The sequence below is a fragment of the Micropterus dolomieu genome, linkage group LG21 (genome assembly GCF_021292245.1).
Source record: "Micropterus dolomieu isolate WLL.071019.BEF.003 ecotype Adirondacks linkage group LG21, ASM2129224v1, whole genome shotgun sequence".
Classification (NCBI taxonomy): domain Eukaryota; kingdom Metazoa; phylum Chordata; class Actinopteri; order Centrarchiformes; family Centrarchidae; genus Micropterus; species Micropterus dolomieu.
Window position 1 is genome coordinate 1,657,101 of NC_060170.1, and position 13,979 is coordinate 1,671,079.

At 41.9% G+C, this 13,979-nt stretch overlaps 1 protein-coding gene across 2 annotated transcripts; it reads left to right on the forward strand.

The window, feature by feature from the left end:
- The first annotated feature begins 477 nt into the window (after positions 1 to 477).
- LOC123960800 (activated RNA polymerase II transcriptional coactivator p15-like) lies at positions 478 to 10,863 on the forward strand. Of its 2 annotated transcripts, none has more exons than XM_046035758.1 (5): positions 478 to 597; positions 2,186 to 2,255; positions 9,546 to 9,665; positions 10,049 to 10,157; positions 10,315 to 10,863. In XM_046035758.1, the coding sequence occupies exons 2-5, from the start codon at positions 2,187 to 2,189 to the stop codon at positions 10,392 to 10,394; spliced, it is 378 nt and encodes a 125-aa protein (XP_045891714.1). In that variant the 5' UTR covers positions 478 to 597; position 2,186; the 3' UTR covers positions 10,395 to 10,863. The 2 variants fall into 2 exon arrangements, with proteins under 2 accessions (XP_045891714.1, XP_045891715.1); XM_046035759.1 differs by having other exon boundaries at positions 521 to 597; positions 2,183 to 2,255.
- The last annotated feature ends 3,116 nt before the right edge of the window (positions 10,864 to 13,979 follow it).

Below are 13,979 nucleotides of genomic sequence, written 5' to 3' on the forward strand. Positions count from 1 at the left end.
AGTTTTGAATTTTTTGAATAAAATTACGAAAATAAATGAACTTTTTCATGATATTCTAATTTTATGAGATGCACCTGTATGTGTATTGTTGTCACACACTTTGTCTGAGTTGTTATGTCCCCACCACTTTTCAACACAAAGTGTCCCCTTTGGGGAATAAGAGAATGGTCCCTTTTGAGAACAATCACATATTTAGCCTATACAACCAAAGTTATCTGAATAACCACATATTTCTTCCAAGTCGACAATATTCCACATGAAAACTCTCTCACAAATATAATAAAATGTATTGATAGAAATAACAACATTTGTTAGTTAAAGAGAAGACAACAAATATAGGTTTTGTTACGCCATTTTTTAAATATAACAAACAAAAGACAGTAATGAAATGTGCCTTGCACTTCTAGAACACAAAATTCTACAGTTAAAACTCGCAATAGTTCCTCTGGTCGGGGACGAGCTTTTTTGTGAGCGCGCGCTTCCTGCGCCATGCGGACGGGGGACGGGCTAGAAGACGCGGAAACAGTCCGATAAACACCGGAAGTCAGTCAGCTTTCCGCTTCCTGTCCAGAGATCCGCTCTACTACATCGTATCATGTAAGGACTAACAGTTTAACAAGAACATGCTAATACGTGTCTATGCGAAGACTTCTGTTTCATTAGGAGAGCAGCTTGGTGTTTTACTGCACAGACATGAAGTCACAGTGCACATGCTAAAGAAAGTTAATGTCATTTCCAAAACGAGAGATCGTAACTTGTGCAACGGGGCTTCAACTCTGCTAAAGCTAGCTATCGTGGCTAACGTTAGCGTTTAGCTGGCTAGCTAACGTCCATGTCTGTATATAAAACCGTCGTAACATTGAAGTGCAGCAAAGCCTTCAGACGCGCGTTGTCACTTCATTGCATTAGCCTGCATGACAAAGGCTTAATGAGGCTGTTGTGTGTGTTATTCCAGGTTGAAACTGCCTTATGTCAAACGTAGAAAAATATCCTCTTCAGCGCAGGAGTGATGGTGGCAAGCGCGAAAGTGTATTTGCATCAATCCTAAAGCTAAATAATGTGCGCAGACAGATTCCGGGGAGACACAGGAGGCGGAAGCACAGCCAGCTTTCCGTTTGGATGGCGCGGCTCGCGGTCTGCGGTTTGTGTTTCCTCCACGTGCCTTAGGCGAATCTGGCAACAAAGGACTATACACAACATACACAACAAACACTACGAGCAGCGTCGCCCGTGTTCACCGCAGACTGTAGGGGAAACATCAAGGAAGTCTGCGTCGATTTTGTCCAAAAGTCAATTTTAACGTCACTTTGGCAGAAGAAGAAGCTACGTCCCGCAGATCCAGGAGCACATTAAAATATCTGAAACCATATTTGTTTCTATCAGGGAATACTGTAATAACAGTGGTATGAGCTGCTACCATAGCACAAATCGATAGCAGATGCTCTCACAACAGAATCGTTTTATATTGCACTCAGATGTGTATTGTAAGAATACGGAGAACATATTTTGATATTCTATTATAACATATTTATCATTATCCCAAAGACAGTAAAATGTGTCAGTTCTATCAATTTAAACTTTGTAAGTAAAGTAAGAAATTAATAAAGGTGAGAACAGTAAAAGTTCTATGCGCTTTAATATTGCAATATAAATATGCCTACTAAATTTAATTTTTGTGAGCTTGTTATAACCACAACATACAGTGTACACAACGAGCTAGCTAATTTCTGTTTGTTTAAAGATAACACGGGCAACATGTCAGATTCATCGAATTTCAACCACAGTCTCGACGGCATGACCAACAGGCAAAGTGTTTTTTGCTCTTGACCTAGGTTTCCCTTTACTTTCCCCTTAAAAGCCATATCGGAAGCTGCAAAATGGGAGCTATGATGATTACAGCCCCAATAGCACGGTAGCGCTCACAGGTGGAGATTGCGTTCTTTGTGGAAAATATTTTTTTTCATTACAGTTATTGGTCAGTATAATGATTCCATACTGGCTGTAAAGATATCCCTTCATAGTGCAGATAGACTAAAGGGATTATCTTTTAAGGATTACATTTGTAGTGTGAAATCATTTTGCAATATGCAGCAGGACCGAGTTTGAGAAAGTCTAGAATAAACCTGTCCCTGTGTATGTGAATGTAAATCTGATCGGTCTGATATTTGATCCCCTGTCTCAGCAGAATGCCAAAATCAAAGGAAGTGCTGTCTTCCACATCTGGAAGTGACTCAGACAGTGAAGTAGAGACCAAGGTTTGTGCTTTAATAAGAACTTCAGATTTGTTTCTTTTATTCATGTACATGTAATGTGTCTTGTGAAACACTGTTCAGTTTAAAGGGGCAGTATGTAGTTTTCAGCGGCCAGTAGCGGTGCGGTTTTAGGATTGCAAGTCTGTAATCGATGACTACCAGCTATGTACAGCATGCTAACCTCGACAACCCAGCTGTATTCTAACGTTAGCCATCCTTATTAGCTAGGCTCCTTACATGCTTGCTTATAAGTTATTTGAAGGTGGGTCTCGACATTGACAGCGTTGTTAAGAAAATAGATGACGATGAAATAGCTAACTTGAACGCATTAGGTTTTCTATACACCAGGCATATAAACTCCTCACCTTTTGGTGAAATTCACTGTTTTGAAATCAAAACAGGTCGTGATTTGTGCAGATCCGATGAGGAAAATATCTTTGGGGGACAGTCGGTCGTTGCTAAGACAGCATTTAGGCCTACCCATTTTATTTACCGACTCCTCTCTAACATGAGATTTGCAACTTTACAACTGGCTCTGCCTAAAAAATCATCACTCCTAATGCCTCAACCCAACAGCCAATCAGAGGCAGAGTAGGGTGGGTCTTTTTTCTAGTCTGCTTCAGTGGGGAGTCAGATAGCTGGACACATGAAATTGCTGAACGAGCAAACTGTCTGTCGGACAGCAAGCCTGATGTAAGACGGAAGTAAGCTAGCTTACAATATTACAACTGTCCTGTCTGATACAGTAATGTTGCCAATTTTATGACTTTGCCCACTGTTTTAACCAGTGATGTTAGCTAAACTACTTGCTCAGAGCAATGGTAGCAACCTGTATATAGTGTATGAAAAATTGATCTACAGGAGAAACATGTGAAAGCAACATAGAATGCCTGAGAGCTGCACTGTATTAGATTCTGTACTACTTGATTTTTTATTGTCACCTGCCACCTGAATTTTGTGTTTCCCTTTACATAAATAAAAACATCCATCCATCCATTGTCAAACACTTATCCTGCATACAGGGTCGCGGGGGGGCTGGAGCCTATCCCAGCTGACGTTGAGCGAAAGGCGGGGTACACCCTGGACAGGTCTAAATTAATACATTTCCATCTTAAATTGATGTAGGAAAGGCAAAACAACAAACGTCACTCGCCAGAACGCAGGACATTGTGTTCCCAGACCCTCAACTCATATATTTCAGCTTTGATGATTTCTATTAAATGCTGTTAAATTATTGTCACATCTTGTTCTCGTGACACCAGTATGGTGCATTGCCACGTCTCGTGAGCTAAGTGTATCTTCATATCCCTAATCTGAGCCCCTATATCCCAACTACGTTTCAACACAAAGTGATGCCCTTGCGCGTCGGTATCTTTCTCTTGTGGCAGTAGACAAATGCACCTTATCTATACAAAATGTAAGCTGTGTGTTTCTCTGCTTGCATATCCTTCTCACTTTTTTTTTGCCCTGACCAGTTTGCATGCCTGATATACACAAGGCTCTGTTTCTGTTTGAGGGAGAGAGGGAGCGAGTGGAGGTGCTGAGCGAATCTATGCGCTGCGCGCAGCTCCACAATGGATTATGATTTCACTCATAGTTAAAGTATATAGTATGTGGCAGTCAGTGATATTGTGGCTAGTTGTATTGCCACAAATAAATCAATGAATGGGAAACACTGCATTGGGTTGCAGATTCTAGAAACCGTTTTTATGTCATCTTAGTTCTGATAGTGAGTTAAAATTGCCTTATATCGGCGCATGAAAAACCAATTGCTGATCATCCCTTCAATCGTCGATATCCTATCGGCACAAGCCTAATGTGGATCGCATCAGCTGATAAAGCAATGTGAAAAGACATAACGTTACATATTATGTATTTCACTGGATAATGTTAGCAACTGCTCGGCATTAGCTGACAAGCTAATGTGACTCCAGCCTTTCCGATGTTCACTGTTATCAGTTGACATCATCTAAATCTTGTCTGGTCGGACAGGCTTCATCACATACAACTTTATTGTTGTTTTGTATCCTTATGTGGAGTTTATGTTGGAGTTTGTGTTTTAGATGAAGATCAGATCACATTTTTACAACCAATTTATGGAGCAATCCACGTAATTCCATCCTTCTTCTTTTTTTTTTTTTTTTTACGCTTGCCAGTAATGTTGTTTGATTTAATTTGCTGTCATTTAGGATGAGCGAAACGTAGTAACATTTAGAAAAGACGATGGTGACTGACGACATTTAGGGCGCCAAACTAATTTTTTCCACCACCATCTCAAAACTCACAAGGGGGGAGCACTGACATCATTCCACAGTAGCTTACAGACGAGGCTGCACGTGGACAGTTCCTTCGTGGGCGCAGGCCTTGACCCGATTATTGAGCCAGCTAATTATATTTTATTAATATAAATGACTGCTCATTTCATACAGCCCTGCCTGTCTGTTTCGCTCTCCCTGTATCTGCCTGATTTGTTGACTTTCTTCATCAGCAGTATGTTTCATATACTCACCCTAAAAACACAGCTCACCTTTTGGATCTTTTCACCTGCAAGTCCGTTATCACAGCAGCAGGTGAGCTGCGTGTGAAGGAGGCTTTTTGTTAATGACCTAGCCGATCGAAACAACATGGGACAGAATAGGGAACCGAATATTCGATTGTTGAGTACACATTCAATTTTCAATTTTGAGCTTCGATTATTGAGGGTTTTTTTTTTTCACACGGCTGACCTCTGCTGAACATAATACTCCAGTTCCCATCAAAGGGAAAACAAAATGAAGCTCTCAGCGTGATGACAGCAGAAGTGTGGAAGGTATGGCGTTTATTAATTTTACAATTGCTTAATATTGCAGATCAAAACAGTCAAATTTCCTACATTTTAAAATTAATCAGTAAATTGTTGGCTGGAAAAAACAAAACAAAAAACAACATAATGAACACATTTAAATAATTATATCAGGCCGATTGTAGAAAAAGAGCATTTAGTCTCTATAATAAAAGTTAAAAGTGAATTTTGCATAATAGCATGTTATTTAGTTTTGCTACCGGAAATACCACTCATCCCGTCTGCTCTCCCCCTGGACACTCGCCTGTCTAAACTTTTCCCCGTTTCTCTGGACTCTCAGCTGCAGTACCCCCTGCTCTGTACAGCAGCCACCAACCCGGTTCGGCGCACATGTATTTTCACTCTACATTGCTCTTCATCCGGTAAATATCGGAACCCTTTACCCTGCAATAATTATCCCTTTATTTATGTAAATCCTCCCTTTCTTAGTCCTGCACTTGGGTCTGCTAGCCTTGCCATTAAAAAGGTAATAACAAAGTTTTGGTAATTATCACTTAGTTAGCCTAGCTATGAGTATAAATCCCTCACTTAGCAGAACGTCTTGGGCATTTGTCCTTATTCTGCTGTTCTGCTTCTTTCAGTGAAATTCATAGCTGCACTGTAGCTCGTGAAATGACAGCCTGCTTTTCAAGAGACGTTTAAACAATTGGCATAACGCCTCTTACGCTACATCTTTCTGTTTGTGTTCATCAATAAATCGTTTAATCGTGTCAGTTGATTGTGGTCCTTGCTAGTGGTTTGCGTAGCCTCAGGAAATCAGGAGGGTGTCTTTTGTTTTTTTTCCCAGCCTGACTTCAGTGACTTCATATAGACCTGGGCCAATCAATTCTTAATTTCTGATTATGTAATATTAGCCATAAGAGACCAATAAAACCTTACTAAACATTTGAATAAAAGAACGAGGTTGTTCCTGATCAAAAATCTTTATTCAGGAAAAAAGTGAACAAGAGCACCCTTTCATAAAGAGATTTAAAAATAGATTCAGCATAAACACAGTGAAGATCTGTGCTGAAACTGCAAAACGAATTCTACTCTTTTAGCTACACAAACAAACGAAGTAGCTTATATAAACATAAAATAACTTAATTTTTAAATGAGAATAAATAAATACAACAGTGCCTGTATCTATTGCTTCACAGTTTTACTGTGACAGTGTTTAGAACTCAAATTTGAGATTAAATCTCAAGATTTCTGGCTAGAAAACCATGTTCACCTTTTCTGGCTTTAATAGGCTGCGGAGTGGAGTAACAACACTACCCGATGTGCTTAACACACGTTCAGATGGAGCACTGGTAGCACACATGCACAGATATTTATGTGCAGGCCAAGCTGGCCATGAGAGGGAACCTGGTTAGCTTTCCACCAAGTTAGTGGCTCTTCTTCCACATCAACAGACAATTCCTGTAGGTACATCAACATCTCTGCTTCAGCTTTTTGATCAGCAGTGATCACTGCTGCTGTAGCTGCTCTTCTCCCAAGGTGAACATTTTTTCTTAGGCGCAGTGCTACCACCTGATTCCTCTTCCTCGTCTCTCACTTGTGCTGGACCGGGTGTTGAAGCTGTTGCTGCTACTGCCACCATCTCTGCTATCAGTTCAATTTTTACAGCACTTAGCTCGGGTGGCTTCATGTGATCCCCTCTGTATCTTGGGTCAAAAAGTGTTGCTTTGCGCATCATCCTCTGGGTGGCATCATGCCCATATTTGCCTTCCATCTGTTCAAGGATGACATGCTTCAGGTCGGCTGTGAATTTGGTATCCTGCTCCAACTCCTCCAGCACACCTCCCAGGTGGGTTAACATGGGCAACAGTGAGGAAACCGTAACATAGTTTTCTCCAGAGAGAATGTCTGTGAACTCCGCTACTGGCTTCAACACGTTGTTAACCGCTTCCTGAACACTTGTGTCCTGCCATGTAAGCTGCGGGAGCAGGCGGCGGCTTTTGTCCTGAGCAAACACCCGTTTGATGGCTTGCACCTGCTCCAGGATTCTCTCCACCATTTGCTGTTTTGAGCCCCATTGTGTTGCACAGTCCTGTCGGGAAAAACATATTCAGTCATATTCAGCTAACTTGTAAGTAGCCTAACTGATGTTATAGTCCTACTTATATATATATATATATATATATATATATTTTTTGTAATGCATATGCTATTTACAATGCACTTAGGCCTGTTTACGTTTTTCTAACAGTCACTGACAAAAAGGTATTGTGGTGATCCCACAATGTCAAATAAGCTTAACATATAGGCCTAAGCTTAATTATGTAAGTCATTCATGTTGTCTGTGTCTCTGCTCGCAATAGTTTAGGCCTAATACACAATTAATAGCGTTGTTTGCAAAGTAGGCTAAACATTAAGTAGGCCTATGTGCATTGTTTTACATTTTGGAAATTAAACACTTGTTAAATAATTATAGTTATCTAGGCTAGGTATCAGCTGGCCTACAGTTTTTTTTTTAATTACTGTGATCAAGGAGTGCTGAGGGAGGTTCAGCTCTTCTTGTGCTTTGCGCAGCTCTTGTCTCCTCCACCAGCTGTGGGGAAAAAGCAGTGTTGACTGCCCGGCAAACCTCGAATGCCCGATCAGTGCTGGCCTTCTGCTGCTTAAGTGAGTTGTTTATAGCAATGTTAAGCTTGTGACCAAAACAACTTAACCACGGCCATTTTAATTGTCAGATGGCAACCACAATATTTGCCCCATTATCAGTAGTTACGCAGGAGATTTTTCTTTCTTCTATTTTCCACTCAAGTATGGTACCCCGCAATGCCTCTTCCAGGTTGTCTGCTGTATATGCATAATGTGCGGTCACTGACATGTAAGGCATCATGTTGCAGTTGGACCACATGTCAGTTGTCAGGGCCAAATATTCCAAATCATCCAGCAATGCTGATATGTTTGCTCTGGTGTCGTTGGGACTTCGGGAGTGCGGTCTTCGAGAAGAATTTCCGACTTGGCAGCTCATACTGCTTATCAAATGTCTGCAGCATGGCCTTAAATGCACTCTTCTCTACAGTACAGTCTAGTATCTTACAATGTCACGCTTGTACTTTTGGCAAAAGCCCCAGTTATAGTTGGTTGGTAGCTAGCTGTTCTGCTTTGGCCAGTTGCGCAAGATGGCAATGTACCGTATTCTGCAGGATGGTACACACGCAGATGGTCATGCAAATTTGTCGTCTGTCCATCTTTTGCATGGATTACCTGAACACAAATCCTGCAAACCACCTCAGATGTGTCTCTTGGCTGACTCATAAAACATCCTCAGAAAATAGAGACTGCTTTGGCCCTTCCTGTAGAGGGCTTGAGTGTTCTTGGCCCAGTCCAGTTTATTGTCAATGTGTAATCAGAATCAGAAGGGGCTTTATTGTCAAGTAGTGTTTTACACATATGAGGAATTTGCTGTGGTGATAAGGTGCTACACGTAGACAAACATACAGTCGACATAAATAAATGTAGAAATATATAACCTGACAACATAAAAATATAACAACAAAGATCAACAATCAACAACAAATATGCAACGTGCCAGGTCTGAGCCCGACACGAGATGAAACCGTATTTACATGTGCAGAGACATTTGTATCGTTTGCAAGGGGTGAGTGTCAGTGGGGGACCCGGGCCTTGTTAATGAGGCTAGCTGCAGACAGGAAAAAACTGTTTTTGTGGCGAGAGGTTTTGGTCCTGATGGACGGCAGCCTCCTGCCAGAGGGGAGAGTCTGAAACAGTTTGTGTCCAGGGTGGGAGGAGTCAGCTGCAATCTTTCCTGCACGCCTCAGAATCCGCGAGGAGTACAGGTCCAGAAGAGAAGGAAGATTGCAGTCATCTCCTCTGCAGAGCGAATGATGCGCTGCAGCCTGCCCTTGTCCCTGGCAGTGGCAGCAGCGTACCAGATGGTGATGGAGGAGGTGAGGATGGACTCAATGATGGCGGTGTAGAAGTGCACCATCATTGTCTTTGGTAGGCTGAACTTCTTCAGCTGCTGCAGGAAGTACATCCTCTGCTGGGCCTTCTTGATGATGGAGGTGATGTTCAGTTCCCACTTGAGGTCCTGGGAGATGATGGTGCCCAGGAAGCGGAAGGAGTCCACAGTGGTGACTGGGGAGTCATTCAGGATGATGGGGGAGGGTGGGGCTGTGCTCTTTCTAAAATCTACGAACATCTCCACTGTCTTCTGAGCGTTGAGCTCCAGACTGTTCTGGCTGCACCAGGTCACCAGATGGTAGATCTCCCACCTGAGATGAGCCCAATGAGGGTGGTGTCATCCGCAAACTTCAGGAGCTTGACGGACTGGTGACTGGAGGTGCAGCTGTTGGTGTACAGGGAGAAGAGAAGGGGGGAAAGAACGCAGCCTTGAGCGGATCTGGTGCACTCTATGTATACCAGTTAATCCTGGACTGGATGGTGAGGACATGATGATCGGAAATAATTTAAAATGTATTTGTACATTTTTCTAGGCTAAGAGAAAGAAACCAAGTGCACCTGAGAAACCTGCCAAAAAAACAAAGAGCGGAGAGAGTTCCAAGCCAGGTGGCTCCTCTAAGGGCAGCAGCAATAGCGACGACAACATGTTCCAGGTTGGTATCACAGGTGTACTGTACTTTCAGCTGTTGAGATAGAAACATTTATACTCTCTAGGAATTGCACCCAGTTTTGACCCATTTCATCCATTGTGTACTTGTTAGTTATTTTTTAATTCAACAGATATGAATGAAGGTGCATTACTTCAGCAGACTATCAGATCAAAAAAGCTTTTAATTCGGTTGTAATAAAAATATATAAAATGTTAGAAATATAATGTTAAAAATATCTTTTGTTAAAAGCTTCAATGTTGAACCCTCATTCTTGTGTGGAGTTAGGTATTGTTGAGTATTGATTGGATGGCATTGTAAAGGACAAATGTATTTATCCCAAAAATATTTTGTGGAGCAATGTCCAGTTGATAGTTTGCTTCTTACAGATTGGAAAGATGAGATATGTCAGCGTCAGGGACTTTAAAGGTAAAGTCCTGATTGACATCAGAGAGTACTGGATGAACCAAGATGGTGAGATGAAGCCGGGGAAAAAAGGTAATCACATCAGTAAGCCCTGCATATGCTATAGATGCTGTATGTTTTAATACCTTTCAATGATATACATCCAGTACATATTTATCTTATCAGACGTTTGATGTTTGCAGTTGTGGTGTAAGACACAGCTTAAAGCTCTGTTTTAAATGTCTTGTAGGTATCTCCCTGAATCCTGAACAATGGAACCAACTAAAGGACCAGATTTCAGAAATTGATGACGCGATTAAGAGAATATAAGCATTCCTTTCAGTGTTATCTGTTGAACTAAGTGAACATGTTGGCTAATCATTTTTGTAAAAAGTCTGGGATTGTTTTCTAATGGACTTTATTTTGTAGTTGTATAGATCTAGTGTCGTCTGTATACTCTGGTTTTCTGTGTGTTTTTGAGCTGTTGTAGTAAAGGTATAGGTGGAGGAGGTGGTTGATTGGTGGGTAGAGTGCATCAATACAATTTTTGTATTGAATAATAAACATGGGGCACTAGCTTAATGTCATTGTTCAGTCAATGTGTAAGTACATGTTCACAGACTTTCAAGTAAATATAAATCATAAGACTTTGTTTATCGGACCTTTGTAATACGTAGCACCCAGTATCAGTGCTCTTTATTTCCGAAAGCCAAGCCCAGTCTGTCATGTTGTACCTGTAGGTGACTAGATTCATGGGGAACCATGGGTTAGGTTTTGAAAATAAATACTATTACACAAACTGGTATATTAAATGATTGAAAGCATTGTATTAGACTTGCATTACCTTAACAATGTCTGCTGCAATTACTTTTCCAGCACTGAGTATATTTTGTACTTCCATAGGGAATGTATGCTTCAGTAAAAAAGGCAAAAAACTTAAAACAAATGCAGCAAAGTTTGAGGGAGCTACTGACTTCTACATCTGCACAAAATACCATCTCATGGTAAAAAAAAAAAAAAAAGCCAAAGATTTTGCTTTATGATATACATCTGGTTCGGTTTGTTAGGGTCATTCAAGCCAGATTTTTCACAATAAATAAATAAGGTGTTGGTTCAGGTACAGGCAATACAAAATACAATCCAGGTATTCACATTACAAACTAAACCTACAAGAAATGTTGCACATGTGCGTTTTTTTTATGGGCTATCTTGGCGCCTAGTTAGATGACATGTTGCAGCAATAGTTGAACCAGGGTTTTCCTGGACAACCCTGGGTCTTATTCTGGACCCCTCTGTGTTTGCACCCCCTGGCAACAGACTGTCCAATTCCACTCAACTACCCGATTGTCTCAGTTTGTTGCAGCACTCAACTTTGACTTTGAAACACTGACCTGACACATCAAGCAAGATCACATCAATTACCAACAGGGATGTGCATATCGCACATCCCTATTGGTAATTGATGTGATCTTGCTTGATGTGTCAGGTCAGTGTTTCAAAGTATATTGTCTATGATATTATCTTCGTTGTTGTTTTAGTGATATGCGCACAGACAATTACAAGTCTTTTAGTAATTTCAAGTTGCAAAAACACTAGTACAAATACCATGTCAGCGTCGTCGGGTTGAATCGCTTGAAAATGGATCAGCCTCACTCGCGTGGAGCTGATTGTTGCTTTTAAAGACCACAAACTAACCACCGCACAGAATATCAAAAATGAAACGCTTCGGGAGTCCACAGAACCAGCACAAAAACACACTCATGTTCAAACACTGCTACACTGATGATCAGGGCTGGACTGGGACAAAACAATGGGCCCTGGCATTTTTGGCCCAGGCTACCACCCCTAACCAGTACCTCATCCATACATTTAAGGGCTCACATTAGGGGTATGACACAACATTGCACAAGATTGGGGCCATGACAACAAGATGAGTATATTTTAATTGGCCTACTATTTAGAGAGAAAAAAAAAGTTGATCGGGGGGTCTGGAAGATCTTCCCTTAGAAGATTTTGAGCATTAAACACTTAATTTCCTGCATTCTAGGGACATTTACTGGATACATTTTCTCCACCAGGGAAGCACAGAATTCAGGTGGCAGGTAACAATTCAGAATATAAAAATATAATAGAATATGAGAGCTTATTATTGTTTTTATCTTAAGTTACTTTTTTTGGACAACTCAGTTTTCTTTCTATATTTACATTGCATTGCAGGCTTATTGTGCAAATAAACCTTTTTCATAGCACGCTTCACCTCCACTCTCCTCGCCATAGACTGGCAGTGGCCACAGCTCTTCTTTACTCCTTCAAGTGCCTGCTCTACGTCAGGTACTGCAGCTGACGTTGAAGCTACTGCAGCCCCGGTAGCAAACATATCTGCTTTTCGCGCATTTGGCGGCAGCCGGGGGGGCATAATGAAGAAACAGAGAACAGAGGGGGTGGGGGCTAGTAAGAGATGTGATTCGGTGGCCCAGTGTCAGTATAGAAAAAATTTCCCAATGGGCCGCTCATTGCCCCATTTTTTAAAAACATTTGCGTTTAGCCGGTATGCCAGATTACCAGTCCAGCCCTGCTGATGATGACAGAATCAAAGCCTTTCACTCTTTCTTCACCAGCTGGCAACCAACACACAGGAGCTCTGCTTTATTCTTGAGAAGCTGCAGTCTTTATTCACCAGCCACTGAAAACTACATTGTACATTACTGCTAAACTAAAGTTGCACTCAGACTAGGCCAGGGGTTGGCAAATAAGTCTGGCATCGGGCCAAATTCTTTTCAAGCCATTATAGGGCGGGCCAGAACAAAGTCTAATTATGTTTTTTACTGTGCATGATTAGCTCAGTTGGTACTGTGCGGGACTCCCATTAGGAAGGTTGAAAGATCGATACCAAATAACTGCATATATCTTTTCCCCATGTTACTTGATTATAAGGACACTTTTGCACATGCTCATAATAAAGCATTTGCTGCAGGGTGTGTGCGTCCCGGCATTTGATCCGCATTCATAAACCTATGGACGCTTATTTTCATTTCCCTGCGGAAATTCAGTGGGATCCAATCATACAGGGTGCGAACTAGGGGGGAACCTAATAAGACATCAACTCCTCTAAAAGCATTATTTGTGATATTTTGGGGGATCTCTAAAATATTGACAGCATGCTTTATTGACATTAATCTTATCACGCATCATGTGGAGCAACAGACTTCATCCCGTCAGAGGAAACGATCACTGGCCGACCGCAGCGGGCCATCGCTCCACGATCTCCTGTCCCTGGTCTGCCCCACTTCCTCTCTGACAGAAAACTGTTTGTGATTGATGGCTGGATGAATAGCCTATTATGCATGATCCATGCACTACTGTAACTGGGGCTCTGCAGCGCCATGCAACTTTCTACATTATTCTCAGAGGTGTGTCAAGCAAGCCAGAAACTCTTTTGAATGTCCTTCAGAACTCTTCAAAGTAAAAGCTTCCATCCATCCATCCATCCATCGTCAACCGCTTATTCTGCGTACAGGGTCGCGGGGGGGCTGAAGCCAATCCCAGCTGACATCGGGCGCAAGGCGGGGTACAACCCGGACAGGTCGCCAGTCCATCGCAGGGCCACACATAGACGAACAACCACTCACACTCACACCTTTTTAGGGTCACCAATCAACCTATCCTGCATGTCTTTGGATGGTGGGAGGAAGCCAGAGCACCCGGAGAGAACCCACGCAGACACAGGGAGAACATGCAAAATCCACACAGAAAGGCCGGGGCAACCGGGGTTTGACCCCACCTTCTTGCTGTGAGGCAACAGTGCTAACCACTGAACCACCGTGCCACCCAGTAAAAGCTTCCAATAAACTACAAATAAACCATTGCGGCAAAAAACTCTTGCGCTTTTATTTTGGAGCCACAATCACTTAAGAG

Excerpts from the sequence above, each read along its gene's own strand:
- LOC123960800 (XM_046035758.1), top strand. The coding sequence starts at position 2,187 with ATGCCAAAATCAAAGGAAGTGCTGTCTTCCACATCTGGAAGTGACTCA. Across the intron at positions 9,666-10,048 it reads GCGACGACAACATGTTCCAG|ATTGGAAAGATGAGATATGT; the intron begins GTTGGTATCACA and ends TGCTTCTTACAG. Across the intron at positions 10,158-10,314 it reads GATGAAGCCGGGGAAAAAAG|GTATCTCCCTGAATCCTGAA; the intron begins GTAATCACATCA and ends AATGTCTTGTAG.